Source organism: Eschscholzia californica, unplaced genomic scaffold (assembly GCF_041429995.1).
Source record: "Eschscholzia californica isolate CP2 unplaced genomic scaffold, dmEscCali1.0.p SCAF_4, whole genome shotgun sequence".
NCBI classification, from domain to species: Eukaryota; Viridiplantae; Streptophyta; class Magnoliopsida; order Ranunculales; family Papaveraceae; genus Eschscholzia; species Eschscholzia californica.
This window is the reverse complement of record NW_028238461.1, coordinates 31,750,765-31,762,687: the sequence shown is the minus strand read 5'-3', so window position 1 is coordinate 31,762,687 and position 11,923 is coordinate 31,750,765. Positions and strand designations below refer to the sequence as shown.

The 11,923-nt window shown below is 36.2% G+C and overlaps 1 protein-coding gene across 1 annotated transcript; it reads right to left on the bottom strand.

Annotated features, from left to right (window-relative positions):
• Positions 1 to 216: 216 nt before the first annotated feature.
• Positions 217 to 2,831, bottom strand: LOC147544148 (putative glutathione S-transferase). The gene is made up of 2 exons (XM_086633039.1): positions 2,266 to 2,831; positions 217 to 716 (listed from the first exon to the last, which is right to left on the bottom strand). Exons 1-2 carry the CDS (start codon positions 2,581 to 2,583, stop codon positions 372 to 374), a joined length of 663 nt encoding a protein of 220 aa, XP_086489165.1. The 5' UTR covers positions 2,584 to 2,831; the 3' UTR covers positions 217 to 371.
• Between the last annotated feature and the right edge of the window lie 9,092 nt (positions 2,832 to 11,923).

The window sequence follows — 11,923 nt, the reverse complement described above, 5'->3', positions numbered from 1 at the left end:
TTAGTCTGATTTGTTCCACTGCTTCAGCCTGTCTTGTTTTGTATCCACAGGTTCATCCAACCAGGGGAAAGGACATATTAATAAAACATCACAAAACTGATAAAGACCATAGACAAATCACACCTGCCTTGTTAACTAGGCCATGTCCACAAAATTTGCAAGCCCTTGATATAAAGTATGACAACAAAAACAGAGGAGACAGATGAACCGAAGAAATGTAAGGAACTCAGTCAATTTAAAGTGGAAGTCTTATCCCTCTCGGTGGAGAAGAACCTCTTCCTTTTATTTATTTCATACATAGCACACCACAGCAGAAACTCAAAATGATAAACTACTTGTAACCTAGAGATAACAATTACAAGCATCACTCACTACGCAATACCATATTTCTTTTGGAGTACCAAGACAAACTCATGGACCTTTTGAGGATCAGGAAGAGACTTGGAAATGCTCTCCTTCTGCATGCATCTCCTCACCCAGGCTATCAGCTTTGGACACTCTTTCTCTACGCTGAACTTCCCAAACGTCTCATATGTGTAGAACCAAGTGTAGAACGGAACAAGAGCGACATCCACGAACCCAAGAGTTTCTCCACCAAAATATTCTTTATCTCCCAATTCTCCTTCTAATACTTTCAAGCACTCTAGGAACTCTGCCTTTGCTTTTTCTTGATCTTCCCCTTTTTGCATCCACACCCTCCTCCCACTATCATATACCTGCACACCTCATACTAGAGGATCAATAATATGTTCTATGTTTTATACAAGAGGTGCGAGCAAGTTCTTGGTTTCTAAAGACTAGTAGGGGTTGCGAAAGCAAGAAGGAATTGAAGGACATGAAGAGAACAAAAAAAAATAACTAAACGAGAGCTACGGACGACAATGATGGAGAAGGCTAGCGTTACTTATTACTCTTTAACACAACTCTGATTTCCTAGTCCTGTGGAATTCTTAGATCCATCCTTGCCGCCTTGCGTACAGAGATTATGTAACTGGTATGCAATCATCTAGCTTTATCACAGATAATGAATAGGGCAGTTATATGCACACATAAACTATCTTAATGGTAGAATTGACACGAAACAAAACAATCAACTAGTTTTTTTAATCTCTCAAGTAGTTTTATAATCTCTTGGTTCATGTGAGACTTTCCTCCTATGCCCTCTCCAAATGGCATTTGTTACCCAAACACCCGTAGTATAATGCACCTCGCCAACGTACACAAAAATTGTGTTTGACGTATGCATAACTACACAGTCGCTAATGATAAGTCAAGGATCCCTGGCCAGCCTAGGCCCAAACAGGTCTAAGCGTCTGCTTTGGGCTGCTAGCCGAGAAATGCCCCATGTTTAAAGGCTACTGCAGTTAAGTGACAAAGAAGATAAATAGGGGAATGGAAGTAGTATATGTGTGAAAGTACTGTAAATGACTGAGAGGGTAAATTTGCTTCTTTTTTATTAGAAGCTTTTTTTGTTGCGATTTTTTTATCACAAGATTGTAAGATCAATCCCCTTCTCGTTCATTTTGAAGCCAAAAGCCTCTAAAATCCTTTTAAAGTTGTATTTGGTTTCGTAATATCATATCTTGTTCTTCAAATAGTTTCTTATTATCATAGAAAATTTTGATGTTCTTAAATTACTTTATCCACACGTATCAAACAACTTCAATAAAATTCCATTTCCACAAAAATAAAACCTTCTAGTATGTCTATAATAGTAGAATTCCTAATAGGGGGTAATCACAACTAGTAAATAGTTTTTTTGTAAAAACAAAAAAAAAATGACCTAATTAAATCTAAACACCAATATAGATATAACTCTACACATGCATAGCATAAAGAGAATAGGGTTTTCCATCTTATAATCTTATTATCCCCCAAATAATTTTTAAATCTAAACAGAAGATATGATCAACTGTTAGGGACGATTTATCGACCCTCTCTGTATCCAGTTTTTAACTCCAAATTAATGAGATTATTCTACTGTAGAAGATCATAGATAACAACTTCTAACCCTAAAATGAATCCTTTTCTGAGCCGTTAATCTTGGATAACATTTCCAAGATTTCAGATTGGGCTAGATCTCAGGTATAACAACAAACCCAACAATATTCAGTCGATTTCCACAATATTCTTCCAAATAAAACATTTCCATGAATGCATGAACAGATCAGAACATATAATTAAGTGGATGTATAATGAACTACACATCTAGAGAGAAGAAAGTATGAATTTTTAGAGAGAGAGAGAGAAAGCGAGAGGACAGACCTTCTTGTCGACATAATCAGCCCAGAATCTAGCAAGAGCCCGCTGGTAAGGATCAGAAGGCAACAAAGGAGACTTATCATTCCAGACTTCATCAATGTATTGAACCATAATGAGGGATTCACAAATAGGTTTGCCATTATGGATCAAAACAGGGATTTTCTTATGAATAGGGTTCATTTTCAAGAGAAGAGGACTCTTATCAGCTAGGTTTTCTTCCTTGTACTCATATTTGATACCTTTCTCAGCCAAAGCAATCCTAACCCTCATACCAAAAGGGCTTGGCCAGAAATCTAAAAGAACCACCTCTTCATTCGCCATTACTGAAGCAAACAAGAAACTTTTCGCACAAACTTATCCAACTTTCTATGCAATTGTTATGAGTGTACTGAGTGATGAAACAATAAGAGTTAAGGGGCGTATTTATAACCATTAGCTTAACTTCTACCTAGGGCCTACTTGTAATTGAACCGTTGGATTAAATCACTAATACGATAATCCAGCGGTTATTAATTGTGTAATTCAATGCGTGGGAGACAAGGAATTGAATACAATATCCTCTTATTTGTGTCCAGAAAAAATTTATACTCTTCTTTATAGTACACTTCTAGGATATTCCAACGACAATGGACGTCATCCCGCACGTCAAAGTTCAAGACACTACCAGACCCATCTTTTCTACGGGGATGAAGCAAAAGGTTCAAATCAACTTGGAAAATATGAAAGAGATTTTTTCGTGATAAAAAATGAGATGCATGTCTAGTAGGTCGAGGGAGTTGGTGATCTTACACAAATAAATAAATATTTTATCTTACGTAAAGAATTTGTCATTCAAAAATTTGGAACAACAAAATTTGGAGCTTGTTTCTGTTTCTCTACATTTTTTTTTTTTGAAGTTTATGTCAATACTATCAACCATTTGGGCAACCAAGTGTTAGCTCTCTACGTTATTTTCTACGTAATTACTTTCTCTCTCCTCACATAATTTCTCTCTATTTATCTATTTTATCTCATACTACGGTACATCTCGTGCCCTAGGGTATATCATGTGCCTTAGGGCACGGACAGTTGTATAAATCGAATTTGACGAAATTTTAACCCACTGCTTTTTAGGCGTCTCGTAGTATTGCTCAAGGCGATATTCTCAAAAATGTCACCCGATTTTTCATTTTATTGCTATATTCTGGATTTCCCAACTTTTTTGCATTCTACTTATTGTTTATTTTCTTTTTTCTTAAATTAGTTATTTTATCGAGAGGGGGAATTTTAATTTCCAGTTATTAACCTTGTAATTTCTTTTGTTTCCTTTTTCCTTAAATTAGTTATTTTATTTCTATGAATGACACAATTTTATTGAGAGAGGTTTCAATTTTCTTTTTTTTAACCCTTGCAATCTTTTTGTTTTCTTTTTTTTCTTAAATTAGCTATTTTATTCTAAGAAGGAAACATATTTTTCCTTTTTAAATAGGTTTTTTAACCCAGTATTTGTAGAGTCATCTGAATTTCCATATTTATTATTGTTATATACCTTAATTTTTGGTATTATTTCCTTTTCTTAAATTAATTATTATTTTATTGAGAGAGATTTTAATTTCTTGTTTTATCCCTTGCAATATCTTTTGTTTCATTTTTTTCTTAAATTAGCTATTTTTTTTTCTACGGAGACGGTTATTTTTTTCTTTAAATAGGTTATTTTATTTCTAAGAAGGACTATGTTTGAAAATTCGAGAAGGGTTTCTAGACAATATCCTTTATTAAAAAACATGTTTTTCCCAATCATCGTTTCCACTACTGTTTTGTTATATAGATTTTCATTCTCATTATTTTCTCACTCATAATTTTTTCTCTTTCCAATCCCAACTAAATTTATTTTTATGTTTACAAATTTATTTCTCTCTCTATAAATAATTTTCATTTCTCTTTTTGACTATTTTCTCTATCTATGATTGTCTTTCCTTACTTTCGTTTTAGGTTATTTCTCAAATGGCTCCCTAGTTTATGACCAACTTCTTGTCTAGCCCCTAGTTTATCAAAAAATACCCAGTTGACCCTCTTTTTGTCGTTACCGGCACCGTCACAGGACCGTTAAGGTTAACATTTGTATTCTCATTCATCCCATCTATGTTGTAATCAAGTCTTAGCTGGCATTTCACTTTTCTCAAAATGTCACTTCGAATTCCATTAATGTTAACATTTGTATTCCACAAGATATGTTAAATGAGGAATGAGAAACAAACTTATCCGATTCACCAGACAAGCTAGTTATAAGTTCTCTCTCTCTAGCAAGTTCATGTAGAAGATGAAGATAGTCATGGCAAAATCTCCCTAAGATTCTTCTTTTAACCTTCTCTCTCTACTTCATACCCAAAAAAATATGCATTAAAAACTTTGATACAAATGAACTTTGATTTCCGCCATAAAAATCACTAGAACTCGACTTTGCTCGTCTTTTATCTAGTCGTACTAAAAACGCCATTGAAAATCAGTGGAACTCAACTTTGTAACATAAATCTTCATCTATGAATGAAGATGGTGGTGGTAGTTTTGATTGTAATGATCATTGTTAATGGAAGAGAAGAAATTAGATAAAGATGATGAGAAGACAACAGTCACATACGAAATCTATTGGAGGTGGAAATCGAAGAAGAATAACATCAATGGAGGCAGAACTTGTCATTGTAAACACATGCTGGTATATCATTATTCTTCATCTCTATTTCTTCCTATTCTACTTTTTTCCTCTAGAAATTTCATCTTCTTCTAGTAATAATGGAAAACCACAACAACAATTCAAATGTATTGAAAGGAAAGAATGAAGGGAAGTTTTACAGGGGCCCCCATTTTTTCTTAAAAGGGCCCCTCTCGTGAATTCGGTATGACTCTACTGAATACAAAATTCGGTACAAGTCCACCGAATGCACAAAATAGGCTACTAGAGTGAATTTCGGTGGACTCGTACCGAGTAGTCTCTTGTGAATTCGGTGGGCTCGCACCGAATAGTCTCTTGTGAATTCGGTGGGCTGGTATCGAATTCACAAGGAGGGGCCTTTTTAACAAGAATGAGGGGCCCTATAAAACTTCCCAAGAATGAATTAGTTTTTCATCTTGGCCATGGGAGCTTCACAAAAGTTCATCACGCGGAAAATTTGCTAAGAATGTCGCCATGAAAGTAGTTGGAAAAGAAAAAGTAATTAAATTAGGAAAGATGGATCAAAATCAAAAGAGAAATTTCAGTTATGGAAATGCTTCAACATCCAAATATTGTTGCTTCACCATCCAAATATTGTTGAACATGATGAAGTTATGGAAAGTAAATCAAACATTTATTAAGCCATAGAATTTGTTAAAGGAGGTGAACTTTTCAAAGATCTCCAGAGGAAAATGGAAAGAAGATCAGATATAGCTAGATCGTATTTTCAACAATTAATTTTAGTTATTGATTTTTGCCATAGTCCAGATCTTATTTTCAACAATTAATTTCAGTTATTGATTTTTGTCATAGTCATTGGAATTTATCATCGACATTTAAAAATTAAAAATATTTTTCTTGATGCATTCTTTATGTTTTACTTTTTCAAGATGATAACATTGTTTCAGTGTATAAGAATATTTACAGGGGAGAGAAAAAGGGTTCATTTTGAGGGATCTAAAGTTAATCTAAAGTTGATAATATTGTTTGAGAAAATACTGATGGATCTTAAGCTAATCTTAGGTGAAGAAAATATAGAGAGAGTGAGAGGGTTTATTTTGAACCATAAGAGTTCTAGAGAGAGAAAGTGACAAGGAAGAAAGGACTTCTATTTCTTATCATAAACTAGGGGGTCATTTGGAAAATATCTCTTTCTTTTTTTTACTTTCTTTCTTCCATTCATACCTTCTCTCCTATTTTTCTTTCTTTCTCATATTTTCTCTACAGTCTCTCTGAAAAATATTTTGCTTTTTTTGGTGTTTGAAAATGTATATGACATAATCAAATGTCTTATACATCCCTTCCAAAAAAATTTTATTTTAATGAAAGTTTATATGACATTTTCATATGTACAATACATAATCAAATGTGTTGTACATATGATTATGTCTCGTACGCTTTTCAAGTTTCTTACATTTTTTAGAGAGAAAGTATATGACATTTTGTTATATATTGTACGTAACCAAATGTCTTGTACAATACATATGATTATGACCTAAACACTTTTCAAAATTCTTACACTTTTTGCATATGAAGTATAGGACATTTTGTCATGTACAATACATGATCAAATCTCGATCACTGTACACATAATTATGCCCTACATACTTCTCTAATTTCTTACACTTTCTCGTAAGAAAGTATAAGAGATTTTGTTATGTATTATACATAATTGAATGTACTGCACATATGAATATGTCCAATACACTTTTCAAATTTATTGCGCTTTCTGAGAAGAAAGTTTAAGACAATTTGTTATGTATAATAAAATAATCAACTGTCTTGTACTATACATATGATCATGTCATAAACACTTTTCAAATTTCATACTTTCTAGGGAGAAAGTATATGATATTTTGTTGTGTACAATACATAATCAAATGTCTTGTATTGTACATATAATTATATCCTACACACTTCTCTAATTTCTTACACTATCTCAGAAGAAAGTATAAGACATTTTTTATGTACGGTACATAATTGAAATGTATTGTACATATTGATGATGCATAAATTGTCCAGACGTTAACTGACGTCAAGAAGTCAACATCGGACCTGAAGACCAACGGGTCACCCCGGCTTAAGATAAACAGAATGGTTACACCTCGCTACCTACGTCCCTAACTAGAAGGTCAGTCTAAAGTAACAGACTTGTTTCATCCTTGGCACGAAAAGATCAGCTCTGGAATCTCCAAAGGAATGAGGGGGGTCGGCGTAAGCTACGCCTCTGTCTCACACCCTAAACTAGAGAGGCAGGAAAGTGTCAACAAATTACCAACTCAATCCCGGAATCTCCTTAAAAGATCTCAGTTGGTTATAGATCTTAAGTGTTTAAGCAAGTTTGGGCTTCAAAAGTCCCTCCAGAGGAAACATCTCCCAGAAGATCTACCACCTCGCCAGGATATCTACGAAGGATCCTTAAACTTAGGAAATTCTATCTATCCTAGATATGAGATAACTACAAGGGAAACCCTAACCACAAATAGTGGAAACTCACCAAATGGTGGATTCTCACCGCCTAATCTTGGTCGTCTAAATCACAGTCGGTCTAACTAAGCCAATAAAAGGGTTCCATCATCCTCTACAGGACACAAGCTTTTACTCAACTGACTAAGCTTAACTCAATTCAAGATCCCTCTAACAGAGAGATCCCCCCTCAATACAGAGTTCCCATAACTCGCTCCCAAAAAGATCAATCCCCATTTATTCTTTTACTGCAAAGAACAATCTGAATGTCTTGAGCGCCGGAGCGGTTTTCGAACCTTTTGTAGGTTTTTCCCCCAAGAATCAGGAGCAGGAGCGAGGAACCATAGCTGGAACAGAAGGGCCAAAGCAGGAATCTGGGAGCACAACCCACTTAACAAAATAATAACCTTAACGGACGCTGTCAAGCATTCAAGTCCCTTATTTTCATGTTGATAACGGAAAAACTATTTTTTCGACATCAGCACATATGATTATGCCCGATACACTTTTCAAATTTATTGCACTTTTAGGGAGAAAGTATAAGACATTTGGTTCTGTATAATACATAATCAAATGTCTTGTAATGCATATACGAATATGTCCTAGACACTTTTCAAAATATTTACATTCTCGAGGGAAAAAGTATAGGACATTTTGTTGTGTACAGTAGATAAAGAAATGTCTCGTACTGTACATATAACTATGTCATTCCACCTCTCTAATTTCCTACTGATGTTAAGAAGCTTAACATCAATTTTGTTAACATCAACTAACGAATTACAAAGCAAACCCCATTTATTGAAAATTTCTTGAATTCTGTTGAAGTTTAACTTTACGTGAACACTCTTATATAGGTCAAAAAGCCTGCCTATTTATTATTTTAGGGATTGATTGAAATTTTAATATGTGAGCGAGAAGAGTCTGAAGAAAATGCAGGCCGGTCCCTGATATTTTGGTGGCCCGAAGCGCTTTATTAGAATGTGGCCCTCATAAGAGTTTGTGTAATATATACGAAATTATTTTTCAAAATGATATTTCACAAAAAGTACAAAATTGACGTGTGTATTGGCAAAAAATAGCATTGGGCCTTCCTTATGCTCCCACCCTCGCGTAACATAAGAGGAGTGCCTTCAGTAGCCTCTATGGTCTAGCAAGGAAGCCCACCGAAAGTCCAACACGCCTCGTAAGCCCAGAAAGTCTAAGCATGCTTACTCAAGCCCACGCTCCTGGCATGGAAGGATATGGTCTGCCATGACGATCACCCACGCTCCAGCTAGTTGTGCGTACACGTGGCCAAGTTGTTAGAGATTGAGTCACAATCCTAGCATTCTGCTACACGTTGGAGTCATGGTAGAAGATCGAGTCTTGCGCTACTTTAAAGGAGTAGTGGACCATTTCTACTGGCAACGAACAGACTAAGGTGGCGGGTATGGTAGGGCTACCCTTCCCTCTCAAGAGATTAACGGCTACGGACGCAGTCTAGTGGGATCCTACTATTGCGGATCTAACAAACCTGCGTCCCAAGAGCGGTTACTATCTTCTACACTCTATAAATAGGGGAAGCCTCACTCTTGGAAGGGGTTCGGATTCTGACTAAAAATCACCTAGCCTCTAGAAACCCTATTCTGATCACTTTATTCATCCTCTACTAAACTCCGGCTACGAATTACCTACTCCGACGAACCCCTGATCTAAGCTAGTCTAAACCAGAGGTTCCGGCTAGAAGTATCTACAAAATCATATCAAAACTTGGAGAGACTTTCTGTTTCTCTCATACCTCGTTAGTCTATCCTTCTGTAAGCAGAAGTCTACCCTTTCGCAAGTAGAGATCTACCCTTCCGCAAGCAGAATCCTACTCTTCCATAACCAGAAGTCTACTCTGCTAATCAAGTAGTCCAGAAGCTACCACAACTCATCATTCCGTAGAATCGAGCTCCGACCACTCTACGAGTCGTGCCACCCCGACACTACAATGACACTAACATCATTAGTAACTCTATCTTCGATCTATTTACTTTATTTTATCGAACTAAGTTACTGACTTGACCGTCGGAGGGTCCTTGGCCGACACCATCCCCGGTGCCCTCGGACTTCACAGTTGTGTTTCTCTTGTGCAGGTCTACAGGTTATTAGTAGCAGTTTCCTACCCTCACGTTAGTCTACCAGTAGCAATAGCCTACCAGTAGCGGTTTCCAGCCCCGACGTTTGCCTACCCATCTACCCGACTACCAGAATCGACCTTCTGCCCGTCAACCCGTCTATTTGAAGGCCCGAAGCCTAGTTGCTGGTGCCCACCTAACGATCTCTCTAACCATGTGACTTTCTACCCATCCACAACGTGTAAAATTTGGTATTTTACAAGGGTCGATTGGTGCTACTAGGATTTTGTAGTTGATTATTTAGTAATTTATAAGAACGGGGAAGGAACACATAAATGGTAGTTTTCGCATATTTCGCCCATGTTGCTCGTAAATGATGAACTACGAATGGGGGTGTATCTCTGAGTAAACAAAATATTAAGCTGAACCCTTGATTCTCCTGGTATTTAGGATTCAAGACAAATCCCTTAATAATGATAAAAATATGCGCACATAAAACAAGTAAAAAGGATCTTTAGATTTATCGTGCGGTTTCTTGACTAATCTTTCATTCGCACGAGTTATCTGTCTAACTCGGTGTTTATGATATCTAACATATTGCTTTACTTGATGATTTTTTGCATCATTGGAGCCAGAAAATAAAATAATACGTTACAAAGTTGTTAGAAAAAAAAAATATTTATATATCCATTTTAAAATGACTAATATATATGTATGGTTTTAGTTCTTCTTTTTGACATGGACTCTAAAGGTCAATACATTCAACACAACATAAATATGCTACGAATGAATAAGCTCAAACTTAATCATGAATTGAAAATGTATTATAAGAGACATCAACTAGATGGGCAATCATAAAGATCCTTAAGACTAGCAACCCTGAAAGTTAATGCTCCGTTTTATTTTATTTATACTTTTCGAAGATTACTTCAAGTTGATGTGTAACTAGATTTTTGGAATATATGATTTTAGTTTTTTTTTTGAATATTGGCTACAATGGTCATTACACGTCATTACAAAAGCATTGAGTACATCGATACGATGTGATAAGCACGATAGCTGCTGAATTACTACTGGCTTAAAGCCCGAAAAAATTAAATAGCCTAAAACTCACATAAATTACTTTATTTTTACCCAAGTTCAATATTCTTGGCTTTACACTTTCATGGGATCGAACCTAGGACCTTGGCGCAACGAAAAACTCTGAAAAGCTTTAGATCTTCGTCTAAAGACTATAGATACAAAACTAAAAAGATTTAAACTAAAATATTGAATTTTATTGATTAAACTGAATGAATAAAAAACTCCTAGATCCCCCTTTGTATAGCTTTAGGATTTCCTTAACCTAATCAAATTCAAATAGAAACTCTTAAGAAAACAAAACACTAGAATTCAAAAAAATAAGAAAATGCCTAAACTAAAAACATTCACTAAAAATAGTAAAAAAAAAACTACCAAGAGTCTGTTTTGAGGACCTAAACAATGGAACTTTACCCTCAAATTGGGCCACATGTGGTGAAGCCACATTAAATGAGTGGAAGGTTATTTCGCACCGTCCCTCAAAATTTTGTCCAATTCCGACACTCGTAGTTTCGGTTTTGCCCATTTTAGTCTGTCACCTTTATATTTGGCCACATCAATTTTTCATGTATTTTTCGGCCATTTCCTCTAAACCAGACATTCGTATTGCAAAGTAGATGCGCTTTCCAACTGGCTACCAGTTGTTGGCATATGATTTTAGTTATTAACAAATAATTGGAGATTAATAGTGGAGAAAAAGTAACATGGGTATGAGAGAGAGAAATGAGACGTGTGGATTTCGACTTGTTAGGAGAGTGGGACAGAGAGAAGATGAGAATGGTCCATGCGGTCACTCAGTTACCATTCACAAAAATAAAGATGTGGGCTCTCCATTATGTTTTTTCCTCATTGTTGGGGTCATACAATCAGTTTTTTCTCTTTGTACCCACCTACTAGGCATTGGCTTAAATTACACGAATTCTGATGGCGCCTAATAAAAATTGAGGGCCCTAAATTTGGTGGCCCAAAGCGAGGCTTTACTCGCTTTTGACCCAAGGCGGGCCTTGAGAAAATGTAAAAGGAACCGGACACCTTGACGTGGTTCCAGACCCTGACGAAGGTCTAGTAAACCAGAGCACTGCCGAAGAGGGTCCCTTTTCTTCTCCCGTGAGAGAAGAGAAGAAAAGCATGTGACCTTTTGGCTGAGAACCGTGGCAACTAGAGGTGGGAATTCTGCCCGGAAGCCCGAAACCCCATCCGGAACACCCGAGTCTGACATAAGAACGTTCAACTCGAAGCCCGACATGGGTAGTGAACGCCGACCCGCTTATAGTTGACGGGGCGGGTTTGGGCTTTATCCAAAAAACTCTTACCGACTCATATAGCC